Here is a 27,314-nt window from a genome sequence, read left to right on the forward strand (position 1 = left end):
TACCGAGCAGGGTTGTCGCATGACCCCCCGCAACCCACAACCGCAGCAGAAATCGCTTTTTATTCTCTTTTTATTTGATTGTTTCATATTTATGAGGATTATATGGCTGATGCTGAGTGCTGAGAATCAGAGAAAAATTGAGTTGGACGTGTGGTAATTTATTTCTCGGCTAAGGGGACGGACCTGTGGTTAACTTTTAGTTCTCCGAGCTCAAGATAACACAGATTATAAGGAATGTTCTATGCAATATTAATTTAGCTATATACGTTATCATTATTTTATTTAAGCCAAATGACAAAACTTATTAATAATCCCAACTATAAATTTTTATGAATGAAATTATTTTCTTATGGAATTAAATTTTAAAACTTTATACCCGCCTTTGTATTAAACATCTAAAAGCGTGTTTAATAATTAAATTAAAAAATATAATTAAATAAAAATATTTAGAACGTTTAAAAAAATCGAGGATATAAAAAGTATCGATTGATTCAAATTACATTTTACGAATTTGCAATGAATCACGAAAATAATATTCACTTGCAATAATTAATTAAATAATATAAATTGAAACGTATATAAAATTTCCGAGTTCAAGGCGGGTTGGCAGTCCGGTTGCGTGACGTAGCTGCGCAGCCACTTTCCAGCACTAGCCGATTGCCAGCCAAAATGGCGCCCGCCTGCTATCGCATTGCTCCAGCAAATACTATCGGTTCGGCAGCGCATCACACACACAACGCGAAAAAAAAAGAAAAATACGGGTGGCCAGCAAGCGAATATCTCCGAAATTCATTGAATCCCGACGCCGAGATTTGTGCTCCGATCCGAGAAAACCATTAGCTTCCGTGCACCGTCCGCCCAAGCCAGCAAAATAACCAAGTTCAACATACGCCTGGACAACATAATGTCGAAGAATAAAAAACTGTCGCTGTCGGGCGGCGATACGACGGAGAAATTTATTTACAAACCCAAGGATCTGATATGGTAAGCCGGGACCGTGGACCCATCAATATATTCGCTGTATTCCCAGCTGCGCTGTGCCGCGAAATAAAAGAAAACTAGAGATGAAAATCAAAGCAAACACCTAACCTCAATTGCGCACCGTTGGCGCTCCGAAAAAAATATGAAGAAAAAAAAGAGCCAGTGAAGTGTGCATAAAAAAGCAATTAGCGCTGCCTTTTAGACAGCCACGCAGCCCAGTATGTAGCTCCATCCGAATGACGACCATAATTCCGGAGCTACGTGCGTGGATTCCGGGCGCGAGACGTCGACTTCTCTGCGTTGGCGCTTTTTTCGCGCGCGCGCCCTTTTTTTCTCCTACTTGCGGCCAATATAAGTTTTCCCTGTTCTAATAGCGCATTTTCCTTCATTTTCCTTGCAGGGCCAAAATGAAGGGCTTCACTCCGTGGCCAGGAATGGTAAGCATTGCATTTGCCGATCGGAATGTTTACGCCGCGTCGACGTCGCGTCGCTGCCGCCTTCTCTGCTGCCATGTTGTTGTGTTTGTTTTCGACTGTACTTTTCGATTCAACGCTGCCGGCTTCGCTGCCGCCGCTCTGCCCGCAGCCACGCACTTGCACACATTGCCCCGTTGCCGTTGTTGTTGTTGCCGCTGAGGAAATGGTCTCTTCCATGGAGCCGCTATCGGGGGCCACGAGCTGCAGCTTTCGATCGTGTGTACAGCCGCTGGAAAGCAGCATGTGCACTCGGAGGAGGGGGAGTGACGCGCGGCAGGCGTGGAGTTTGAACACAGACGTTGCCAAGGATATCAGTTCCCAGTTTCGTTATTCCATGGCGCTCAAAAGGAGTTTTGTTAATATATTAACTTTTGTTTGACATTAGCATTCTCATCGGTAATCTTGTGATATACCAATGGGTTCTTTAGAGTTTTGTTAAATGTGTTAATAATAGTGAATCACCTCAACTTACGTTTTATCAAATTGCTTGTATGCAAGTTTCTAGAAAAATGAGGATATATATTTAAATATGTTTCATATTTTCAAATCCTTATAATTTCTAGATCAAATGTAAAGTTAAAGAGTGGTTTTCGATTGAAATTGGAAATGAAAAGGCAACATTTTGGATATGTTTTGTTTCGTGCGAGATAACGCTTTGTAAATGGGCTATCACAAAATAGATTAGTGCGCGGGCATTCATAGGCACATCTTTATAGAGTGAAATGCATTAGATAATTCATTGTCTGCTTAAAATGTTTCAAATTCTGCAGGCTTGTATAGACTTTAAAGATATGATGCGGTGGTAGCTAATTTTGATTTCTCTTCTTAGATTGTCGATCCTCCACTTGATCTGCTCAGCCAGCAGCGTCGGGCGAATACCAAATGCGTGTTCTTCTTTGGATCTAGGAATTTGTAAGTAAAATGCACGCCAACCCCAAAAGAGCCTGTAATAACACGGGTAATATTTAACAGTGCCTGGATTGAGGAGAACAACATCAAGCCCTTCGAAGGACCCTGGAAGGAGGAACTGGCCAAGGTGAGCAAGCCCGCTGCTTTCCGACACGCCATGACGGATATCGAAAAGTACATTGACGACCCCGCCGAGGTGGACGAGCAGGTGAACAAAAGCTGCGGTGCGCCGAATCACGCAACCGAGGCTGATTTTGACAAGATCCGGGATGGCCTGGACAGCGAGGAGATTGCGGGAGAGGAAGCAACTGCCGATGGCAACAATGGAGTGGTGGCCCATGTGGTGGGCAGCCCTGATGAGGGCGATGGCTTGGATGTGGAAATCAATGCAGATTCATCAGCGTCACCAGTCCCGACGCCGGCGGTCACAACGAAGGCAGCTGGCAAGCGGACGCCGAAAGCAAAGTCTGTGGCCGCTACATCGGTCAAGTCGACAAAAGGATTGGCAAAAGCAGCACAGAAACGGCGTACATCTGCCCAACACTCGCCCAGTGGGCCATCGAATGCCAAGCGAGGCAAGCGGGAAGTTTCCCGGGAGGCATTGCAGGACGCGGATGAAGCCAGCTCCACGCCCACTGGCCGACGTCGGGTCGAGACTGACGCACTCTTGGCCTCAATCGCTGCCAAGCGTGCACCGAATGCAATTGCTCTGCTTGACCGACCGGTTGTCACGCGGCCAGAGGCCCAAGTTATCGACATGACCTCGCGCTCCAACACATTGGCCGATCGCGAAATCGTGCCTTCAGAGCAGACCTTCGGCTTCCTGGGTCTTGGCATGATGGGATCCACCATAGTCAAGGATTTGATCTACACGGGTCACAAGGTTGTGGTCTGGAACCGCACCATTGACAAGGTAAAGCTTCACGATAGCAAGTTCACACATAAATCCTACAACAATCTCGTTTTGTAGTGCCAACCGTTTGCCGAGGCCGGCGCTGAGGTTAAGGACACTCCCATGGATGTTGTGGAAGCTGCCGACATTATCTTTTGCTGTGTGTCCGATCCAAAGGGCGCCAAGGATGTAAGTCTTAAATGTTTTCATGTATATACATATTTTATTTTTGTTAACAAAAATTAGATTTTGGCCTTGGGGTTTCTATTAAATTCACATGACTAATCCGCGCTTTTTACTTTAAGAAGTACATATGAATGAAATCAAACAGTTAAAAATATCTCGACGATTTTCTGACGCTCTCTTTGCAAAGCGATGTTCCTTAGACTGTATAAAATTAAAATATATTAGAATATAAAATAATTTTGCAACTGGGATGGCGTAATTTGACATTCTTCTTATTTATACATTCTTTTTATTCGCTGTTTAGCTCGTATTTGGCAACTGCGGCGTTCTGCAGTTGAAGGACTTGAACAATAAGGCCTACGTTGAAATGTCTACAATTGATCCGGACACTTCGTTGGACATTGGCGAGGGCATCAAGCAGTGCAACGGTCGCTATCTTGAGGCACAAATTCACGGCTCGCGCCAGGAGGCTGCCGATGGCATGCTCATCATTCTCGCCGGTGGAGATCGTTCAGTGTTCGAGGAGTGCCACTCGTGCTTCAAGACCATCGCCAAGAACACCTTCTTCTTGGGGAGTAAGTACAGCCTGCACTGATAACAATTTTGTGTGAAACAATTTATTAAAATATGTCCTTTGTTCACATCTAGCAGATATCGGTAACGCCTGCAAAGTAAACCTAATTTTGCAAACCATTTTGGGAGTGAGTCTGGTCGGATTGGCTGAGGCGTTAGCACTTGGTAGGTTTTGTTTATTGTAAGCAGTAAGCAGCCTGAACTAATTGATCTTTTTATTTTTGCTCTTGCAGCTGATCGTTTCTCGATCTCTCTGAACGACATCATAGACATTTTGGATTTGACTTCAATGAAATCAACCATGCTGCTGGCTAAGGGCAAAGGTATGGATAGCAACTTGGCTATCTCCAAGTGTTTATCTTATCCTATTTTAAATTCCTTTCCAGAAATGGCCAAGGGTGACTTCAATCCCCAGCAGCCTTTGAGCCACATGCAACGCGACTTGCGCTTGGTGCTAAACATGGCTGAGAATCTGGACCAGTCCATGCCCGTCACCAGCATCACCAACGAGGTGTTCAAGCACACCAAGCGCTTGGGCTACAGTGAACACGACTCGAGCGCCGTATTCGTAAGATCCAGATTTTAACATTTAGTTAACACGACTAACGTTTAAACTATGTTTTATCAATTAGTTTAAAGCGTACACCGAACAGAACCGACAGAACTGACAAACGACTGACTAAAAAAAAACCAAACAGGACCGTAATAGAAACGCATAACCCTCACTTATCCACCCACCAATCCAAACTGACAGAGGCGTTCGTTCGCAAGGAGTTATCCTACCCTTGCGATTGGCAGCGCCACCCCAACCTTCTGCATCTTCCCCAATCGCCCCATATACAAAGCGTTTATTGCAATATGGCTCCGATTCGCTGGGAATCGCAGAACCGTGTCGTCCTGCTTTGGACGCAGGAGCCACTGAAGTGTGCGCTTGGGTGAGATGTGTTCAACAGCTGGCGGATGAAGAGCACAGTCTTTCCGGGATCACTTCAATCAAGTTTAGAGTTTTTTGTATCGTATTCTTGACGGGTGAAACGTAATCCCCAGAGAGGAGGGAGGAGGCCAGGGCGCCGTGTTTCCGATTTTATATGTGTAAGGTCTTGCTTTCCAAATATCATTTTTACGCATGTGCATACATAACTTGTAATTGTATAGAATACTGCATCCGAATAAAATGTACAAAGCATACTTGTGAAAGACAACGCCGATTTTGCGAGAAACCGAGCGCAGCATTGACCCCCCAAAGTGTGTCGATCCAACCTCCCAGCCTCCCACTTTTTGTGCATTTACTCCAGTCCTATATTATCCTGTATACATTTAACACCCCCTTTTTTCTAAGAGTTAACAGTAGGTAGTAATCGATCATACTGCGTAGAAGGGCGAACCTATTTGGAGTGACGGTAACGACAGATTGGTTTAGTTTTAGCCATCTCTCCCCATCATCTGTCACTGCAACAAACGAGACAAAACCTGAAACGGAAAAAAACGGTACAGAACGCACCACAACCGATACACAACCGATACGAAAACGTAAACTACAACAACCGGAAGATAACAAAATAGAGTAAACTTTGATCGACCCCTTTGCGTGGGTCGCTATTAATAATAATAATAAGAATATATAATAAATAATATATTTTACTTATTATTTAGTCTGTATTTTGTTGTAAAACAAAGATTAATAAAAAGATAATTTTAATAGAGGATGTAAGGAAATGAAATTGAGTTCGCATTGCAATATGATTAGTAGTTCATATATTTTGGATAATACAGTATTAAAATGTGAGTGCAATTGTAACTTTATTTAAATTGACGTGCATAAGGGAAATGTGTGTTTGGGAATTTAATAATATTAAGTTTATATACTTCTTTTTTAACCTTTTCGATTAGTATGAAAGGTATATTTTTACTTATCTTTATTGGAAAGTTTTCTTCACGGCACAGTTCTATCATTTGTATTATTTAAGAAAATGCAATACCTTCTAGAAATATTGATTCCAAATTTTTCTAGTTGCTAAATTCTATTTTAAACCTAAATATAAATATAATTTTCATAGAGGTGAATATGAAACATCCAAATAAACTATTTAAAACAAATTTAAAAACAACTAGTTCCCATTTTTAGTGGTTCCAGCGATAGGAAATAATCGCTTTACGGAGTTGCTGGAAACATCGATAGCATCGCGTGAGCATCGACTTTTGTTCCATCCCTATCGTGGATGTTTATGTGGTGCGTGTGTGGCAGAATTATTATCAAAATTATTGAAAGAATCAATTTTGAGCCCGCAGATCGTCACACTTGCTAGAAAATGTCGGAAAAGAAGCGAACCCGTCGCCGCAAGGATGTAAGTGCTACCTGTTTCCAATTAGAGGCTCCCAACGGGGCAGCGCGTGTGTGGGTGCCACAGTCCAATTGGCATGCCGAAAGTGTTTGTTTTTTGTTTTGATAAAAAAGGAGAAAAAAACGTGTGCATGCAGAAAAAAAAATGTAAAATCGACTCGAAGCGAAACGAAACGCTGAATTGCGAGATCAGATGGGCCATTCAATATATTAATATTATTTGTGGGGGGCGAGTTTAGTGCAGGTTGCGCTGCTCTTTGGAGAAACCCCCTGGAATGCCCCCCGCCCGCAGAAGGTCTATAATTAGCTTTGTGGAAAATGTCTTGGCTGCGTATTTAGCTGTATCTGGAATTTGAGTTCTCCTTTTTTTTTTTACTTTTCAGTCAATTAAGTTTTGGGGTCTACAATACAAACAGCTGAGCTTACAAGCTTTTGCCTGTCTGGCAACGCCGTAAGTCTGTCTTGTAAGCCGATCTCTCTCATTTGCTCGCTCGCTCTCTCCCGCTCTCCCTCTCGCTCATTACCCACACATGTCAGGTGCAGGCCCACTTATCAGCTGCTCTGGTTGTTGTTGTTGTTGTTGTTGTTATTCGTGTTGTTGTTGGGGAAAGTTTGAGTACGCGTGTAAGTTGGGCAGAGGCGGCGTTCAAGAGGGCTTTGTTTATCATTGGCCCCACACATACCTGGGAAATTCTCACTAATACTATTTCAATCATTAAACAGCCATGAGTAGCAATACAGCTTCAAACCCCCTTGCTTATTTTCCAACTGCGCCCCTGTTTAGTATCCATGTGTTTGTTTGTTGTGGTGATCACCAGCTCGTTTGACCAGAGTCAAGATTCAATACTTTCTAGACTCTCCGAGCGAATGCAACACGTCACGGCCAAGAAAAACTACAACCGCTTCTGGACTAGTTGTGTTCATTTATTTAGTTCGCAGTTTTTAAGTTACGCATATTGATTCTCGTAATGAGTGTAGAGGAGGAGTACTTCCAGGAGGAGGAGGAAGAAGAGACGGATATATACGACGATGGCACGGTACTAAGGAAAAAATAAAACCCACGTATAATAAAGCCATCTCAACGGCTTTAGGGTGACGAATACAAAATTGGTGTCGTGGCCTATATTCGCCTGTAGTCCCCCCATTGAACCGATCGATCGTGAAAGTGAGTTTCTGACCTGGTTTTCGGACCTTTTTCTTTTTTTCTTCTTATAGGAATACACCGAACCGGGTGCCCAGAAGGTGGACAAGCCATCAAAGGACGAGAAGAACGTGGCCAAGTGGCTGAAGAAAAACGTTAAGACGAAGAAGACCAAGTTCCTGAGCCACATCGTCGAGTACTTCACCTCCAGCAAGGCCATCGATGCTCTGATGAAATCCAAATTCACCGAGGGCAGCAATCCGCTTTTCACCACCCGGGAGCAGGTAATCGAGTTTCTAGACGTGATGCTGGAGCACAAGTTCTTCCATCGCGCCAAGAAGGTGCCCGTCACTCTGGAGGAGATCAGAGGAAAGTCTGGAGGCGACAAGAAGGCGGATAAGGAGAAGAGCCAAGACAAGGAAAAGGAAAAGGACAAGGCAAAGGATGACAAGAAGGATACCGATCCGGAAGGCGATAATGGCCAAGGAGACGGAGGTGCGTCTGGCAATGAAAAAGAGAAGGAGAAAAAGGAGAAGAAAAAGCGCAAGATCCGCCTGGACATGCATCCCGAGCAGATCTTCGTGGACGGCTCCGAGGCATACGTCTGGATTTACGATCCCATTCCGCTTCACTACTGGATCTTCGGCTTCATCCTGCTACTTGGCGCCGTTGGCATTTGCCTATTCCCTCTGTGGCCTCCACTGCTACGCAAGGGTGTCTACTACTTGTCCATTACGGGTGCCGGCTTCCTTGTTTTCATCCTGGCTCTGACCATTGTACGTCTTATTGTGTTCATCATCATGTGGGCACTAACCGGCGGCAAGTTGCACTTCTGGATCTTCCCCAACCTAACCGAGGATGTGAGCTTCTTCGCCTCCTTCTGGCCACTATATGAGGTTTGTTTCGAATTATCCATTAATGTTAGTTTACTAAATTTACTTTTTTCCAGAGCAACTATAACAATGACCAAACTAATTCGTCCGTCAAGACCGACAAAAAATCGAAATCGAAGGACAAGAAGAAGGAAAAAGATAGCGATGCCGAGGACACAGCCGTGGATGCGGATGGAGATGCTGACGGTGATGTGGATGCGGAGGTTTCCACGCTTGAACCAGAGAAAATCGAGCTTATCAAAGAACATGACACCGACTTGGAGATCCGCAAACGTCGCAAAGTGGGTGCCGACGAATACGAGGAAGACGATGTGGATGAAGAAGAACCGAAGACGCAGCCCAAGGATTCCAAAGCTGGGTAAGACGGAACCGCTCAGTAATGACAAGGATTCCTGCTTTATTGCTCGAATTTGTATTTATAATTTCTTTTATTTCCGTCGAACTTTTGGTTGTATGTTTTTCATACACTAAACCATATTGAATAGCACAAAAGACACACATTAACTCTAGCTATTAATTGTAAATCCTTTGTTCCTTAATAAATATTATTGTATAATTAAAATGCATTAATCCGATTCTTGGTTTGCGTTTCATAACATTTTTATTTCGTTTACGGAGCATGTCATTTGTAAATACATTTGTTTCGTGATTTGTGGTGGCTCATTTTATTGGTTGCTGGTTTTTGTTTTCTGGTGATACTTGAGGTATTCCAAAAGTGATGTTCCAATTCGTTACAATGTAAATTTAACATCTCGTAAGTTATCGCAACAAAGCAGAGTAAGTTTTGCATCCCATTCATTTTCTATTCATTGTACTTATAGTATTATATTTACTTTTGATGAATGCACTTACATTACATTTTTAGTAATTTCCCACTTATTTGCTTTGCTTTCAGAACGCCACGCAACTCGGGATCGGATTCGGAGAGCTCGAGTAAAGATTACGAGATAATCAGTTCAAGTGAAGTCCAAAACGTTGCTGGCAACTAAGATGAAGAAACCACAATATATATATTATTATTTAATGATCCACATCTAGCTAATTGATAAGACATAGAACAAGAATCACACATCAAGTACATCAGCATACACACACGATTCCAAGTACAGCGAATTATTGTCCCACAAGCGATCGGTGTCGTTATTTTCGATTGATGATTTCCCAATCCGCTTTAAATTGAGCTTAGTTTTGAGGTTTTCCAATATTTTTTTTGTGTTGGAAGTAGGCTTGCATGTGAAACACGATATTTTTAAACGGAATATTATGTGAGACAAAGACATTTTGTTTTCCACCATGCAGTTGGACCTCGTTTTTCCGCAAAAGTTCTCAAGCCGTTAAACAAACTACATATATATTACTTATTTCTATTCCTATGTTTGTAAATGTATACAGCAGAGCGCACTAGGCAGGTGCAAGAAACGATTGCAATTGATAATAATCATAGCGAGTACGTACGTAGATGTGAGCGCATACGTTTCTATGTGCAAAAATATTTACTCTACATGTAATTAAAGAAAAACTAACAACTTAATGAAATTAGTAGTGTAACACGCAATTAACTATTATATAAATAAAGCTAGGCAATTCTGATCTGATGTGAGAGATATTTGAGCGTTTTTTAGTTCTTGCTCGAACGTTTTATTAAAAAATATACAACATACAATTTGTCTTTAAAATTAAACTCGTGGCATCAAAGGGATTAAAAACGAAAATTAACAACATCTATAGATTTTAGTTTTAAGTAACTAGATATCCTTTATAACTAAGTTTGCGGTTCATCTATGACCACAGTTATTTGAAAAGTCCTTTGCTTGTGTGGAACGCTTATAAGCAAATGATCTTTCGAATTGGCGACGAATTCTCGAGGGTCTTGGTTCTGAGATAAATCACGTGGTCTTATGATCATACTCCGTCCAATTTGATCGAATGGATCGTAGACTGTGAGCTTGGCAAGAAGTTGGGCACACGATGGACAACCGACCAGCCAGAAGAAAACGCCGGCTAATGTATCATCCTTTGCCATTTTTGGAGCAGCTAGCATGGTCAGCGGATGATTCCGCATCCGATGTAATCTAAGGGTGCTGTATTAGGATTAGTAAATAGATATATCTTTTTAGTTTTCAGCAGCTAACCTTTCTTTCGCTAAGCTGGTGTAAAAGAGAAGGGCCACAAAAGTGTTTCCTTTGGTGAGGAGATCGCCATCGAAGGAGAACTGCTTTGGTAAACCTTCCACTACTTGTTGGTAATCTTCCTGTGGTGAGGCACCTTTGGTTTTCCCAACTCTATGATCTTGCAGGATATGGGAAGAAAATGTATTCGTCTTTATAAGGCTTCCGCACATGTGAATGGGACAGTAATACTCTTCTCCCAGAGATGTTTCCGAATCATCCTGCACAATATTATTTGGATGAGCTGAGCCCATTGAGATTACTTGCCAGTTCAGAGGAGGCAATCCTTCATAATCGGTGGTTCTACAGGTCATCATCGGTTCCGATGCTCCATCAGAATCAGTTTCCACCTTAGATTCTTTAGTTAGACACTTTGGTTCACTTGAGGAGCACCGGTTGGTTATAAGACGTAGTGGCTTTTGACTTGAACTTAATTCCGTGAAGGAATTTGAAAAAGCTGTATCCGTTTCTTTATTCAAAATGGCATTTGGTCCAAGTTTCAAGTTTTCTTGTGCAAAGTTTGCATTATATTCTTCGAAAACACCTAATTTGTTTGTAAATGGCTCCACAAATTTGTCAACTGAATCTGAATCATTCGATTTTAACAACTTTATCGGTTTACTCATAATTTTTTTGATCTTCTGTTGCAAGGATTTGTCAATTTGTTTTCTAATCGCATTGCTCAATTTTGAGTGACTGTACTTTTGTAACGTAATGCGGTTTTCCTGGTACAATGTATCCTTCGAATTTTCTTTATTTTCTTTTGATCTCGCAAACGTATTACCAACTGCGGTAATGTCAGTCTTTGGATTGGATGCATTTAATGGATTCTCTTCCTTTCTTAAACTTTGTAAATCTGCATTTGAGGTTTGGCTCATATTGTTGTCACTTGTCAATTGGTTTTCATAATAAGTTAATTTGTTATTGGGATGGTTAAAACTATCTGCTTTTTGTGTGGTGAACGACAATTCAAGATTTTCGTATATAGTCTTTCGACTTTCCGATTTTTCTGACTGGGTTGGATCAACCGGAAGACACGGGTTTTTGTGGTTTATAGGTTGCTCCTTTGGACTCGCTGTATGTGGTATTGGAGTACAGCTTCCGCTAATGTCATCCGAACTTCGATAGGATAGCAGCTCGTTGGGACTTATGTCAGGGATACGAAACTCAAAGAGGGACGAAGACGGATAGTCCGGAAGAATATTTTCCTTGATATAGCATTTCGTGGCTTGACCGATATGCACCGACTCACCAACATAAGTGGGAACCAGTATTTTGGGGATTACTAGACTCCTATGAGATACAGTCTCGCAGATTTGCATCACTCCCCAGTTGAACGATGGCTCCTTATGTCTACGTAGTTGAAAGTTATTATCCGGTATTTGAGATTGGTTTAAATTCACATCTTTAAGTGCGATTCTGGGTCGTTTTTGAAGACATTCGTGGCGTATCTTGGAAAGAGTGATCTTTGGTTGATCATTTATTTTGGCTGGATTGTTATCCCTCCGTAGGATTTTATCTATTTTTGCTTGTAAATTTACACAATTTGAAGTGCTATTATCTTTTATAGGAGTCTGTGATGCCAAAGAATCCTCCTTCCTTTGAATGCTTGTACTTATGGATTGCCGTCTTATATTTTCCTCTTTTGAGATGTCATCCGTAGCTTTTCGCTTTTGCATACTTCGGTTTTCTCTAAAAATCTCTGGGATTACTTCTTGATCTGCTGGTTTTAGGGATGTCTTCCTTTCGTGTTCGAGTTTTTTACATTCTTGTGCTCCTGAAAAGGATCTTAAGCTATTTAGCCTTTGCTTTATTGCGCATCCTATCTTTTTATTCAGCCTGATTTGATTCGCATCGGATTTTCCTGGAACTTTACTATCCTTTATTTTAATTTTAGCAAATATATCTTCACGGTGCTTATGCTGTCCGCAGCGAGCACACTTATATAATGTCGATTTGGATTTGGTATCACAAATTCGTTCCCAGGTAGAATTGCTTATGCTTAGTGTTTTTGAAACGGGCTGGGAATAATCTTCGCAATGGCTTGTTTTATTTGAAGAAAATACACTGTGCTCATTTGATACATTACTTTTCAAAGAAACGCATTCAGGGTCCTGGACAAACATGTCGCTGATCGTCTTATTAATATCCTCCAATTCTGGTATCTTGTCATCCACGCAGTTTCCATTTGAGCTTTTCGATTCCTGTGAGCTGAATACTTTGTCCATGATTGAGGTTAAAATGGAAGATCTCTCGAGGTCTTCCGACTCTTTCGCCTTAATTTCCCGATTGCTCTGCTGAGTAACTGCTGGTTTGGGGTCCGAGCTGTTGGTTGGTCTGGTTTTACCTGAAATATGACATTCGTTTCCAATGTTATCAATGGTTTTCTTAAGGTTTTTACGAACTGAATGCGTCATGAATAGGATGCCCGATAGATTGTCAGCGTTTGGACTCGGGGTGTTCTTGGTAGAGCTATATTGAAAGTTCAAAGATTCAATGCGATTGTTGTGCACATCCTGTCGTGGTTCGATGTGCAGTGACTTCGGTCGATGGAGCATATATCGAGCGCTATTCACGACAAGAGCATCTTCGGATGGACCTTCATACTGATCAAATGGACAGAACTGGCTAGCCAGATCGGAATCGGTCGATTTCGAGTCCTTACAGTTGCAGCTACTCAATCCACCACCCATCTCTCTGTCATCCTTCGAGTTTTGGCTGCTCAAGATATTGGTTAAGACTTTGGAAAGTGGTGGCAATGGGCGACTCCTGTGGATGCGTGGGCGAATGCTGTTGTTGCTCCTCTTGGAGATAGCTCCTCCAAAGGTATCCGTAATGGGACTCTGTAAGGGTATAAAGTTACTGACAAATAGATTGTTGTAGTTCTGTAGCAGGTTGTTTTTTGGATTGGAAACGGTATGGGCCATGGCCACCAGGCTTGGCATCTCCGACCGTGCGGATTCCGGTTCTTGATGAGGCAGTGGTGGTGGTGGTGGTGCTGTGGGCGATGGCGGTGATGAAGGCAATGGCGATAGCGTAAGAGATGATGACGGCGTCGAAGGTGGCGGTGCTTTGGCCACCTGTCGACGGCTCATCATCCCCTTCGGTTTCGAGTACAAGCCATGCCGCCCCGGGTACCGCTTGCACTTCATCTCTTTGGGTGCTTCAGTACCTTCCTGGCCAACTTCTGCTTTGGCCAAGCCACCACACTTGTGGCAGTTCGTCCGGCAACAATTCTTGGCTTTCGGCTTCTTGCCCCTAATGGCTACCTTTACCCGAGTCTTTAGGCTTTTTTTGGGCTCCTCCACTTGGCTTTGCTCCGGGATAATCGTCTTCTGCTCCTCGGTGCCCTGATCTATATCCTTGTCGCTGGAGGAATCGGGTCCAGCCTGGGGGCGCCTGGCCAATCCGCACACCTGGCAGATCTGACGATGGTTCACCGGGATGTGGAGCACCGCCCGCGGCAGTTTCTCGCACAGGCACCACTCCCGCTGCCCTGCAGGTCCACTGGCCATGTTGTTCATGTACAACGAGTACAACTTGTAGAAGCGGAACATCAAAAGCTAGCTATTTTGATTTTTAGGCGGCCAATCAGGTCGAGATACTTTACAAGCAACGAAATGGCACATAGATTCCGGCAATTTTCGTAAAATAAGGTTTTCTTAACTTTTATTTTTATCACACATTCCTAAATATATAGTCTTTATGTTTGTTGTTATCGGGTACTTGAAATATTTAGACATATTTGTCAATCCCTAGGTCGAGCTTAGGTTTCAAAAAATAGTTTTTTTATGTGAGTAGGAATGGTAAAAAGTGCTAAAAGGATAAAACTTGATACATTTGTACCATCAGTTTTTCGGCCTTTAAAGTAACTTGTTGTTAAATCATGAAATCAGATTGATTCTTTCAGAACTCGCAATAAACTATTTTCTTAATTAATTTCATTCAAGCTGTATGTTCGAGAATTATTAAAATTTCTATTGTCTTTGTTTGCGGCTTCTGTAATTTGCAATTGAAGTTTGTGTGGCCGAATGGCTCTGATTGTACGTGTTTCTAGCCACTCACTCAGTTGGGAAATTTAATTAAGTTTCTGCTGCATTTTTAATGTACGCATTCAATGGAGTATTATTGAATTTTTTGCACTGTTGTCCGAATAAAGTAGATTTTGCTGAATGCCAGGCAGCGTCCTTCGAGAACAACAGTTCGCAAAATACTATTAAATATAGTATGCATACCCGCCCGCTTCCTGCAAAAAGGAGATTAGTTGCATGCCATTCTAAGTGAAAATGCATGTTTCATATGCAATTACTGCTCGGGGAAAAGGATTACAGCACACACACACCACACACATATCTACAAATATATGTATTAACACTTATAATTGACAAACACACTTCACTTTGCCATTCAATCGTAGTTGGAATTTATTTCAATTTTTACTGCAATAAATATGCAAAATGCAGCTAGCAAGCTTAAGGTGCATGCAGCTTGACCCAATTTCTCGGCTCCTTCGGCAGCATCTTGTTTAATTAACTTTATAGCATTTGATGGATTGGCCTAATCCCCCGCCCATCATTTAGCCAACCCGTTGGCCAGGCCAAGTCAATAAACACATTAAAAGCGCATCGCCTTACAAAACGCTCTGCATCTTCGGCTCATTGAGCAGATTTTGAGGAGCAAACTCGAGAGTTTGAGGCCAAGGCGTTTGGCAGTGAATTTATGCACTCAAATCAAGCAGGACGATAAATTATGCATCCAGTCGATATCCTGCCGGGAGTTACCAAGTTCTCCAGTCGCACGTTCCGCTGTCCATTTTGAATTACACGCCGGCTGGACGGGATTTATGCGCGCCACTGGCCATAAAAATATTATTCCCAGACTACAGACTATAGTCCCTCCGAATCGGCGCCTAATTGTTCAGCTTCGATTGTATTTCAATACATTCGACTACGAGGGACACTTAAAAAAAAAAATAAGAAGTTATTGCATTTTAAAATTGTTGAAATAAAATTCCGAAAATACTTGAAAAGATGTTTAAAATTGTGTTTTACTTTATTTCTAATAAGTGTAGCGTACTTTACGACACCTTTAACCACAAAATTCTTGGAAATATTTGAGATAAAAAACTTCCTTAACTATAGGTTTGGGATTATAATCGCATATGGCATGTTGTGAGTATTTCATCCTTGATCTTGGAAAATGTTTCTTACCCTGTACATGACGACAAAGTCAAATCGATGTCTGCGATTGGAGCAACAGAAATTATTTACTCCCTGGTGAGGCATTTTAATGCGTTTTTATTGCGATACTTTTAGCGTCATTTCATTTTCGGCATTTTTCTTTGACCATGATGGCATTTTCCATGCCCCATTCCGTGGCATGGACCCGCCCATTATGCCCCTTTTGCTTTGGCTTCGCCAGCCGTAATTTTTGTAAATTTTTGGCGTGGCTTTTAGTTTGGCGTTTATTGCATTTCCTTCTGCATTTAAGGAACGGACGCCCGACCGGAAATTTAATGTGTGGTGCAACTATTTGAGGCATGCACATACGCAAAATGGGGCGAATGTCGAGGGTCAAAGGGCAGCAGCTGCCGGGGGCGGAAAATCCGGGGTGCCAACGGTGGGGATTGCTGCTGGCCAAAAGCGGGGGGGAGGGAATATTTTCTGCAATAGGAGGAACGTGGAAAGTTGTTCGGAAAATGCAACGCATACGTTGAATGCGATGGTCTTTGTTTTTTTTTTGCACTCCGCCACAGATCAAAGCTAAAAAAAACTGCATATATAATTATCCGCAATCGCAGCTATTCCACCTCAACTTTAATTACGAAAGCGATTCTCGAGCAGTTCCACATGCTATTTGCCACATTCCTGGGAGGCAGCCATCGTTTTGGCAAATTCCAATTGTATATTAAATACTTGCCATTAAGTTTTAAGCAAATTTTAATTACAATGCCTTCGCTTCCGCCATTTAACACAAAAACAATTTCCGCCAGAGCATACATATTTTAGATCAAATATTGCAACTGCTGCACGAAGTTCTGCTGGAATGGGGCACTGTGCACTGTGGACTTGAGCATCGAAAAGTGGAGCTGGGATGTGGGTGTGGGTGTGGATGGTTGCCTAAATGGTCTTTTTTTTCCACTCGGCTGGGCGGCATGGCGGCTGGGCTGCCCCATGAAATATGAAATTCAGTTCGTGGCTACGTGACTTGGCAGTGTCTATTTTTCAGCAGGACTTGTGCTGCACAAACGCATCCCCTGTTTACTTATTTAACACAATTTTCACATTTCATAATTCAATGCTGGAGTTGGAGTTGGAGTGTTCCTGCCACAAAATGCTGGCAGCGAGGCAAGGTGGGCGTGGCTGTTGTGATACGCATGCGTAACCTCGCTTTGGGGCATTCAGTGCAGTGTGGTCCCATCACAACGTATTTGCCGTTTAATGTTTCTCATCTTGCAACTGGTGATTGCATGCAACTCTTTGCCACATTTTTTTGGGGGGGGAAGTACCCTTATAAGTGGAAAGCGCTGTCTGGGATCTCTAAGCGGGACGACAACCTTGAAAGGCACTCAACAAATAAAAGCGAGCACTTCTTGCTAAACTCCGTGTGTCCTTCGCTCACAATTATTATACATAGTTCCTGTTTGTTGCACAGGCACATCACGTATCCGCCGTGGTGGCCCACTCACGAACCTGACTCCTGATGCCGCTGGAGGGAGGGGGGTGGGGTGCGAAGTTTGCCTTTGAACAACGTGTGCCTTGCACCACAAAACTTGCGCTTGATTTGCAAGTGCAGCTCACACGGCAAAAATGCTTTAACAGTAACATATTCACGAATCAATGGATATGTGATAGGCGCAACCATTTTTAAACTAACATTAATGGCAGTTTTAGAACGTATGATCTCCATATATCTTATTATCCTTTGATATTTATTAACATGACCCACTTTTGCCTGCTTTCTTTCAGTGCACAAGATGATCATCTGGTCAGGATGTGGCTGAAGTGAAGGTGTGCTCCTGATTGCTCCCCTATGTGACGGAATGTGTGCCTAGATGGGATTTGATTGATTGCGGTATGGGACAGAATCTGTTGGCTCGACAGGCATTTGCCCAGGAATGTAAATCCCAACCGTTCCGCTTTAATGGCTGTTAATCGAGAGATCTCTGGAGAATCCCTAATACACACCTCAGGGAACTGCATAATTCCATCGACTATGTGAAAGGATGCTTCGTGGCGCAGGTACTTTTCGGGTTGGCCAGCAACTTCCGCTGAAATGAAAGCACTTCTAAAGGTAATTGTTTAAAAATGGACTTTATTCAGTTATGGCGCAGCAATGTCCTCTGTGGCCACACACATGCATATGCATATGCAGCCGCATCCGCATCCGCATCCTCGCCCTTCGCCGACTGCACATACTCCATATAGTAGTCCATATAGTCCATATAGTCCATAGATCGGCTGTCTAGTCATGTGTGCGCGCTGTCCATGTAAATTTTAAGCAACTCTCCCAACTAACAACCGACGCAAATTGCTGCTGTTGCGGTTTATTTTGTGTTGCAAAAATATGCAGTACCCTGCCCTTACCGTCTGTCTCCGTACGTCGTTCGCTGCTCCCGGTTCCTGAATCCTGAATCCTGAATCCCGACTCGTGGTGCCCGTCTCCAGTCCCCTGCGTCTGCATCTGCAACTCCCCTCTAGTTTCCCAAGGCCATGCGAGATCTGGGGGATGCAGATTGCACGGGTGCTTCTAGTGGCGCATTGTTGGGCCTGACTTTTTGCTGCCCGGAATGTGCGAAGTTTGTTTGTTGTGATGTGTGTGTGCTAGTTGGTTGGTTGGTTGGCTGGTTGGCTTGGCGGGCTTGTTATTTTACCCAAAAGCTGTTAAATTGCTTGAAACAAAACAGTGGAGCTTCATGGGAAGGAACGGCTGTTTGCGGAATCAGGAGTGGCTACGGGTGTTCCGCCTGCGTCCATGGCCATAAATATTAAAGTGGGTGTCAAAAGGAATATGTGGTGCGAAATGCTTTGAATGCTGCTGTTTCCAGCACCCAATGAACGTGCGATTCGGCAATGAAATAAATGCTAGGAGCCCTATGGAAAATCCAAGAACGTGCCAACGATCCCATTTCCAGATAGTCCGTGAAAAGCTACAACCACATTAATCAGAAAAACAACCAAATGCGTAGACACATGACCCCTCCACCGGAAATCCCTGGACAACCATACTTTATGGCCCAATGAAAGTTTCCACTTAAACGGGGATTAATTAAAAGTAAAAACTTGGCAATGCACCTTGAATGAAGACTTTGCCATGCATGAATATTTTAATCAAAAATCTTCTGCTCAAGAGAATGAAAAGAGCAGTGTTTCTTTCCTCTTTTTTTTTTGGCTGCACTGGCCATAAGGATTTGCCTTTAGCTGCGAAACTTTGCTTAAAAAATTAAAATTATGCAAGACCAAGTTTTCTCGTTTATAAAGCAGGGAGCAAAAAGCATAAAAGGAAGCGAATTGCTCCTTATTATTTATTGTGTGCCCAAGCCTTTTCTGGCGATGTGTTAAGAAATTATGCGGATCCTCTGACATTGAACTCGCTACTAACTACTACTGGTGGATCCGGGATTTTTATTAAGTTTCAAACGCGCTCAAGAGCTTTGCATTTTATCTGGCTGCCAGCCCTTTGAGCGGGCTTAACTTTTCGACTACTCAAGCCATCGAGCCCTTCTTATTTGTTATGAAAACTTCGGTTTGGTTGCCTTCCCAGGGGGTTGGGGTGGGGCTACGACAAGTGCAGCCTGGGGGCTTAACGTCTATGAAAGGCCCGTTTCCGCTGGCGAGGAGTACTCCTTTGTGGGCGACCTCAGGTCCTGGGATGGTGGCAAAAACGAGCGGTGCGTACGGCCTCGAAACAAGTTTACTCCTTAGTCCTTGCTCCTTACGGGGAACTATAGTACTACTTGTTTCCTGCCACTTCGTGTGTGTGTGCCACCACTCACTTGGCTTGGGCATGGGAGATGCTGTTGGCTTCCTAAACGGATATACCGACTTCAAATAGTTTTTTCCTCTGTGAGCCCCATTCTTGTATGCTTCTTTACGAGTATTTCGCTTTTTCCAGTTGTTGCGGTTGCACTTTTTGTTTGTTGCCAGCATGGAGCAGGGTTTGGGATTGGGCTCCTTTGCCGGAACCGCCCAGAAATTGCGGACGGAATCGGGATGCAGCAGCACGTGCCAGAGGTGTTCCAGCTTCGGCTGCTGCTCCGTAACTCGTGCCCCGGCAATGATGAGTTGTGGAATATTCCCGGGGAGTCGGACTGGGTGCGGGCCACAGCCAAAGGACTTCTCGACTTTGCGACCCTGCCTGCTGATACGGCGATGTGCGGTGAAAATTCAAGTCTACAGCTGCACTTGGAGAAATTAACGAAAATATGGCGCCACAATATCATGGTTTTATTATATGTAGCTAATGTAAAGTTTGTAAAGGGCATAGTTCCTTGCAAAGGATATTATAATTAAGGATAATATATAGATAAGTTTACCGTTTCTAAAGCAGAAAATGTCTGTCTCCTTGCTGTGACTTTGAACTCAACTGTTGCAGTGCATCCTTTGCTGTTATCTGGTCCAGTGTTCTCCACTCGCCAACTTGGACTATCCACACAGGGCTTGGAGCTACCCAGGAGGCGGTCGAAGATGCCCGGATTCGCAGGACTCTGTGTTTGGTGTTTGGTGCTCGCTTCACTTGCTGCTTTATATTTACTAACAGGCACTTGAAGTTCATCGCTTACAAACATATTTTCACTTCGTCCTTCCCCGGGTCCCCTTCATCCACATCCACAACCCCAACGTCCTTCGTGAAAGTGCTTATCGCTTTATGATGGGTTCTGTTCAGTTCACTTCGGTTTAGCACTGTTATCCTTTGGAGCCTTCGGAGCGAATTTAATACCTGGGTGTGTGTGAGCAGGAAAAGGTAAATGCGGTAATTATGATCTTAAATTTCTGTTCACATCGTTCGACAGCCATTAGGCCAAGCTATCTGGGTTAATTGTTTAAGTCCAGCTATCAGGCATCAGCCAGAGAACCAGCTCGAACTTAAATAATCCTCAAACTTTGGCTGATCATTTTAACAATAACCTGCTGGCCGCTTTTTCTGCATAATTACGAAACAGTTGGGGAAAATGAGCTAGTTGGTAAATTTTATGAGCTGCATAAATTCATGGGGCATTTTAAGCCACCGCCAACACGCAAGACAATACCCCACAATGGGCGGAATAACAGGACCAGGGACTGGGTGAGGATTGGGTGGGGTTCCAGCGATGGGGTTGTTCCAGTATAATCACACCTTGACCACCTGTCCGCGCTGACGGTTGGTTGGTCGCCCCCTCTATTCGGCCCCATGGTCGTTGCAGTGCATTTAATCTCGACAACATTTCCTTTGCCGTCGAGGACGAGGACGCAGCCCATGACATTTCCTCTACCTGCAGTCCCTTCTCGCTTCCTTCCGGACTCCTCCCCTACCCCGTTTTTTGCTTCAAGCCTTTACTGTTGGCGACGTTGTCGAAAACAAAAATTAGTCCTGCCGTAAAATGGGCAAAGGAAGTGGTAAGTACCTGACCATCCACCCGACCATCCGATCCGACCGTCCACGCCATCGGCCACCGACTGCAGTTAACCGACTTTGGCAGTAAAAATTCGTAATGTGCTGCTAATTAAGTTCAAAGCATAGTTCCAGGCGCTGTTCCCGGCCAGTCTAGTCCTTCTGCATTTAGTCCTGCGCCGTCCGCAACCGCCAAAAGGTCCTTGCAGTGGAGCGCCGGATGGCGGAAGGGTTGGATACGTAGGTTGGTGAGTTTGGTTCTGGTTCTCCACGCCGTTGACAGTCGCAATCCTCGGTGAATTTTCGTATGATTGCCCCGGAAAATCCACCGGCCTCGAGCTCGAAGTTGTCCGCTTTGTGGCCGGCACATCCTTTATCCTTTATTTCACGCAAATAAAGTACAAAAATTGATTCCGCCCCTCAAAGGAGAGCCAGTCGCCATGGCATTACCGGCTATCCTTCGACCTCAAAGCGTATCCAAATCCTTTACTGTGGCAGCTTTGCCAGCACTTTACCAATTCATCGGGTAATAAGTTTGATCAAAAATATTGCTTAAATTAAAAAAAAATATGTAATAAGATGTTACTTTTCTTTTTATTGTATATGCTCATAGAATCAATATTTTAATGTGTGGAAAAAATTCCGATAATTGTTTGGAATTTGTTTAGTAACTTTTGAATAATTGTTTTATTGTAAGACTAATTTAATTTGTAATTTAAGCCTTAATAATTTCGATTTTATATTTTTAAAAATATTAATTTTGTTCTGTGTGCTCGACTTTGATTGTGAAGCTTATAGTAAGCCGAAAATTGCGGTCCGAGGAGCCAGGGACTTAACTGGCGTGTAAATATTTTGCTTTAGCGCAGCCTTGGTCATCATCAAAATTTAAGGACCCTCGTGAAAAGCGGCGGACACTTTTGACAGGTAGCCCAGGGGGGGAGGGGGGAGGGGTAAGGTGTGCGACACTTCATTTAACGCCACTTAGAAGCGAATACACTCCATCGTGCACATTAAATTTATAATTGCATAGATTTAGTCGGCATTAAAAATGCAAAATGCGTCTTGTGCAGCAGATGGAAAGCGGAAAACGGGGTATGAAAAGTGGAAAATGACGAATGGGAAATGGAAAATGGATAGCTGCTTGCTACTTCGTAACTTCATCGGGCGCATTTGTAAAGTTTGGTCGCCTTATTTATATGCAAACAGCACTGGCCACAATGCAACTAATTGCCACCGAGTTGAAATCCGGCTAAAGAGCCTTTTTGCCACTCGTTTTTGATGCGGCCAACGTTGCCGTCCAGTGTTGATTAAATACTTGCCAACTGCTCTGTGGCATCAAGGGCCATTTTGATATAGGGGCTTGCGGCCAGTGATATCGGGGCTGTCATTTTTGCCCACTGTCATCTAGCCCACTTGTTGTCACTGAACAAGCGGGCAAACATGGAGCAGTTTTGGCCAACCGTTTTGCATGGCAGTGGAGAATGCGGCCAGGACGAAGCTGGAAAGCACAACGCAACTGTTACGAGTTTAGAGCCACGCCTTATTGCGCCCGGGGGGCATGCAACAATATTTGTCGTGCAGTTGATAAAACTGTCCTTAACTGCCCTGCCGTTATCCTGTGGATACCCGATGGTGGCGACGATTCCACTCGCAGGACCCAAGCGTCCTGCCGCATTGTCGTTGTGTCTGATGAGTTTTTAAGTACAGACAATTACAAACGACAACCGAGGAGCAACAAATGCAACAAACGCAATCAGCCAGCCGCATGCCATAGTCGCTCGCTTACTTAGCCAAGTCAGTGCCACGCCCCGTTTCCTTGTCCTTGCTCCTTGGGGGCCCGAACAGTAAAACCCACCCCCGCAATCGCATTTCTGGGCAATGGTAACCATCTCAGGGACCTGCGTTTGCGGTTATCACATTCTGCTGGGCAGTTTAGCTGCGTAATTGAATTAAATTTCGTTTTAAAATGTAAAAGGCTTTTGATTTGGCTTGCAGTCCTTGATGTTGTTTCGTACTCCATAAAGTAATTAACATTTGTTTCAATTCCTGAGCACCAACTTCGGACCACGAGCTGGTGAATGCCACAAAATGGGAGTAAATCAACGATAAGTCCTCTTTGACTGGAATTTAGATTGGGTTTCTGGTGCAACATCCAACATCTTTGAGGACTATTTGTGGCGTGAAGCTGGGTATAAAGTGAATATAATTTATACAAATCAAATCACTTTCGGTAAGAATTTTCTTTTGCTTTGGACAATTCGTAATGCAATTGTATAACTAAAAACCATATTGCGTTGATTCAAAATTCACAGTAAACATTTCAAAAAACGTAATTAAAAAAGAAAAAATATTTTTAAGGTTGTCAGAGAATTAGCTTTGAAATGTCCGGAAAATCCTTGGGCTTCCGCCACAATATCGATAGTGTGCGTTGGTATCGTGGCATGTCCGACGTGCAGATGAAAGCCTGTGATGAATTGCTCCACGCCTTGCGAGATGACATGGAGCAGGGATCTACGTACCGGGTGCGTCACTGCATCACCCAGATGGGCATCTATCCGCCGGTGGGAGCTGCGCAAATCAAGGATATCATAGCCATGAGTCAGGGCAGCGATCTGGCATTTTTGTGGTTCCTGTGGGAGTTCGCCTACAAGAGCCCCCCAAAGTGCGGGAACTCGGATTCGGAGCACTTTACGGTAAACGAACAGTTGCTGTTGTCCGGTATTGCCCATTTGGATATGCCGTCCACACTGAGAGCCTTGGATGCCTTGCTGCCACCTGCCACGCAATCGAAAAAGCTGAACTCGCAAGTTAAAACGGAGCCGAGTTCTTCGATTAAAAAACGCCCAAAACCGAAAAACTATGATCTGCCATATTTTGCTCCTCTGGTTCGACCTCGTGAATATATCCCGAAATCCAAATATCGGCCACCCGAGACCAAGCTTCTCTTTCCGGAATATTCCCATTATATAGATCGAATGAAGAAGATCCCAAATGAGGCGTCTCGTTGGTTTGCCCAATACCAATTGTGTCCGGCCAAAAGAGTGGTGAACAAGTTGCTCAGAGATCAGCTCAACCGGATCTCCTTGAAATGGGATGATAGTTTGAAAGACAAAGATCCTGTATGTGAGACACATCGATTCTGGAAGAAGGTAGAGGATTTGCAAAAACAGGAGAAAATCTTAAAACAGCCATGTGTAACCATGCTGGATGTGGTGGGAGATGAGGTGAAAGCCCGGCGGAAGCACATCCTAAACGATATAGAAAACAATGTTAAATGTGCAACTAATAGGATGAATAGGCAATTGGGAATAACTTCAGGCTCAGTCAAACATGCCAACGGATCATGCACTGCGAGAAAAAAGAAGGAAACCACCATGCTATTACGCCTGGGTAACGAAGAAAATCCCAGGGTGCATTCGTATGCCCATTCATTGAATAACTCGATCAGGGTTATGCTCATGAAGGGAAATAAGTCCCATCGCTGTGGAGCAGGTGACTGTAAAGTCCTGGATGTGGACTGCGAGATGAAAGGATCTGCGGAAATTAACATGAAACCAGAAAACTCGAAATCTTTAATCGAGGAGAAACCGAGTTTGCCAACTTCCAGTTTCAAGAAACTCGCCGATCTTATTCCCGTCTGCAGTCGAACTTTGCGTTCGTTGAAGAGGTCACCCCCAAAGGCTCCTGCAGAGGAGTCCTTCACAAACAAGTCTATTGGTGGCTTTCAGTTGGACTACCATAAGATATTCGATATACCATCGACTCCTGCTGAGCCCTTGCCATGGGAGGATGAGGTCCTGGACTTGGGGGACAAGAAACCTGTGATCGAAAGGTTCTGCATCGATGCCCTTGGCAATGGCGACAACAAGTCCAAGAAGGAGATGCATGGGCATAAATCCAATCCGGTAGTTTCAAAAGCAGCTGCCAATTGTGCAGTGAATATGTTTCGTTCGAAAGTGGCAGAAAACGCAGAAAATCAAGACGACAAACATACTAAACAAAATGGGGATAAACTCATCGATCCGGATGACGACGAGCAGATTGAGAGTCTACTGAAGGAGGCTCTTCGGGTTCTCCGTGGCAATCGCAAATACGTGCTAGCCACCCTTTCCAATGCCCACAAGATGCCCGTGCTCCTTGACTGGGTGGCGGATCGCTATGGTAAGTCGTACTGCCGAGCTGGGATGAACTCCATTGTGAAGACCTCGTTCCGGATATACGAGAAGGTGTATGAGAAGGAGAGGCGGAACAAGCGGAATATGTTGGAACTGAAGAGATCCGTGACGGGTCTGGGTAGTTCCATCAGCTATGCCAGCCACAAGAAGTTCATGTCCCAAGTCGTCCAGCGGAAGGCCGAGTACAACAACAAGCTCAATGAACTGGCTCTGGAGCAGTCGCGTCTCACCTGGTTGGCCCTGCGAGGATATTCCCATCTGGGTGGCAGCATCAAGGACACCTTCTTTGCCTATATGCCAGCCAGGCCGCAGGATATCAAGCGTCAGCATATTTGGAAATCCTATCATTTTCTGGATATGGTGAATTTTCGTCTGAGAAACCGACGAATACACGTTTGAAAATGGTGACTTTAAATTGTAGACGTCGTGTATTTCGTTCTGCCATTTGGAAACCACATCCTCAAGGACTGGTTCCACATGACAGATCGAAAAATATGCATGTCCATGGTTTTCGTTCTGCCATTTGGAAACACCATTCTCGTGATCTGCTTAGTGGCTGGTTGTACACTCGGAAAAACATTCAATGATATTTGTCATTCGCCATTGTGGCCAACTACTTATGTAAACCAAACTATGTATAATCCCAATTAAAAATGCTGATGCCCAACTAAAACGCCACGGACGGCAAATGAATAGCAAACACGGTCGAGTCGAGGCTTAGTTTCAGATTTTCAGCTATCGCCTGGTCGCCAGATTGCCGATGGGCCGTTGTTGCTCATTAATTAAAAACGGGTTGGTGAAACAGTGGGTGGGGTGTGGCATGCCCCATGCCCCATGCCCGCACTGAATGGCGGAAAAGTGGAAAAGCGGAAAGGGGGAAAAACAACAGACTGGCAAGCTGCTGCTGCTCCTGCTGCTGCTGGCCATGTAATGGCGCTCCAATGACGCACGTGACACGTGTGGCATGGCGCTGACAATTCAAAATCGACTCGCTGACAGCGGGCAGATGACGCCGCCAGGAGCACAGGAGGACATTTTTGGGCGGCGATGGCAGGGTCCTGGCTGATGGTAGCGGTCTGCCCGCAGCACTTTGTGTATTGAATCGGTTGAGCATGTGACAGGATTATGATATAAATCATTGCATACTTTACGGCTATCGATTTAAGGGCGCCTGGCATTTTTATTTTGATAAACTGAAACAATGGACGGGCTGCTCTGCCATTGATGAGAGCTTAATTATTTATTTACTTCATTATTTATATATTTCATTTGCAAACAGTAAATCAGAAGTCACGAAAGCCAAGTAATTGGGTTAGCAAATTAATACACAAACGACTTGCAGAAAGCAGTTTTTGCTATAGAATTACTTGATTTGGTTAAAACTTTAAAAGAGTAATATTAAATCCAATGAATTTCATGCAAATTTTAAATTTGTAATGGAAATTTAATACGTTTCCCTAATATAAAATATTTATTTTCTTTTAGTATAGTTACATATACATAGTTACATACCTAATTACTTTATAAAAAGTTTTGTTAATTGCATTCCACAGCTTAATACATTTTATCTTCTTAATTTATAAAAATGTAAAATACCTTTAACTTAATCGCATTTGAAACATTTTTATATTTGTAAGCTCCCTTTAAACGATGTATCAATAGCACGTCACAGATTATAACCAGGTCAGTTACAATTTGTATGATTTTTCCCCTTTTTGGGAAACCATGGAAGGACAAACATGGTTTTTTAGGTGTCCAAGTAAGACCCAATCACACACAGGTCCCCGGGCGGATGTTTTGTTGCGGACCCTGCAGGAGGAGCTGTCCGATAATCGCCGGCTAATGCAATGAGCTTGGTGCGGCAGAAATCCGGACAATGCCCCCCGGAGACGGATCCCCCATTGGCAGTGCCATTTCCATGGCCATTATATTCAATTATACGACAATAACGTGGCGCTTAGGGCGCTGCGGTTCACGGGAATTGAAAAT

General features: G+C 43.6%; 4 protein-coding genes across 9 annotated transcripts; 3 read left to right on the top strand and 1 right to left on the bottom strand.

The window, feature by feature from the left end:
• The first annotated feature begins 657 nt into the window (after nt 1-657).
• Nucleotides 658-5,721, top strand: LOC6731720 (putative oxidoreductase GLYR1 homolog). 2 transcript variants are annotated; one of them, XM_016179885.3, is made up of 9 exons: nt 658-984; nt 1,382-1,418; nt 2,287-2,369; nt 2,430-3,279; nt 3,337-3,447; nt 3,749-4,019; nt 4,093-4,182; nt 4,251-4,340; nt 4,404-5,721. In XM_016179885.3, exons 1-9 carry the CDS (start codon nt 905-907, stop codon nt 4,601-4,603), a joined length of 1,812 nt encoding a protein of 603 aa, XP_016024395.1. In that variant the 5' UTR covers nt 658-904; the 3' UTR covers nt 4,604-5,721. The 2 variants fall into 2 exon arrangements, with proteins under 2 accessions (XP_016024395.1, XP_002078855.2); XM_002078819.4 differs by having other exon boundaries at nt 4,096-4,182.
• Nucleotides 5,722-6,181: 460 nt separating this feature from the next.
• Nucleotides 6,182-10,052, top strand: LOC6731721 (translocation protein SEC62). 2 transcript variants are annotated; one of them, XM_016179886.3, is made up of 4 exons: nt 6,182-6,362; nt 7,574-8,395; nt 8,449-8,750; nt 9,288-10,052. In XM_016179886.3, the coding sequence occupies exons 1-4, from the start codon at nt 6,327-6,329 to the stop codon at nt 9,379-9,381; spliced, it is 1,254 nt and encodes a 417-aa protein (XP_016024396.1). In that variant the 5' UTR covers nt 6,182-6,326; the 3' UTR covers nt 9,382-10,052. The 2 variants fall into 2 exon arrangements, with proteins under 2 accessions (XP_016024396.1, XP_002078856.2); XM_002078820.4 differs by lacking the exon at nt 6,182-6,362 and adding an exon at nt 7,173-7,395.
• Nucleotides 9,639-14,298, bottom strand: LOC6731722. 4 transcript variants are annotated; one of them, XM_016178539.3, is made up of 3 exons: nt 12,650-14,298; nt 10,525-12,592; nt 9,639-10,473 (listed from the first exon to the last, which is right to left on the bottom strand). In XM_016178539.3, the coding sequence occupies exons 1-3, from the start codon at nt 14,115-14,117 to the stop codon at nt 10,155-10,157; spliced, it is 3,855 nt and encodes a 1,284-aa protein (XP_016024397.1). In that variant the 5' UTR covers nt 14,118-14,298; the 3' UTR covers nt 9,639-10,154. The 4 variants fall into 4 exon arrangements, with proteins under 4 accessions (XP_016024397.1, XP_044778768.1, XP_002078857.2 ...); XM_044922833.1 differs by having other exon boundaries at nt 9,639-10,464; nt 10,525-14,298; XM_002078821.4 differs by having other exon boundaries at nt 10,525-14,298.
• Nucleotides 14,299-23,433: 9,135 nt separating this feature from the next.
• LOC6731725 lies at nt 23,434-26,106 on the top strand. Its single transcript, XM_002078824.4, has one exon. It carries the CDS (start codon nt 23,532-23,534, stop codon nt 25,722-25,724), a length of 2,193 nt encoding a protein of 730 aa, XP_002078860.1. The 5' UTR covers nt 23,434-23,531; the 3' UTR covers nt 25,725-26,106.
• The last annotated feature ends 1,208 nt before the right edge of the window (nt 26,107-27,314 follow it).

Source organism: Drosophila simulans, chromosome 2L (genome assembly GCF_016746395.2).
Source record: "Drosophila simulans strain w501 chromosome 2L, Prin_Dsim_3.1, whole genome shotgun sequence".
NCBI lineage: Eukaryota > Metazoa > Arthropoda > Insecta > Diptera > Drosophilidae > Drosophila > Drosophila simulans.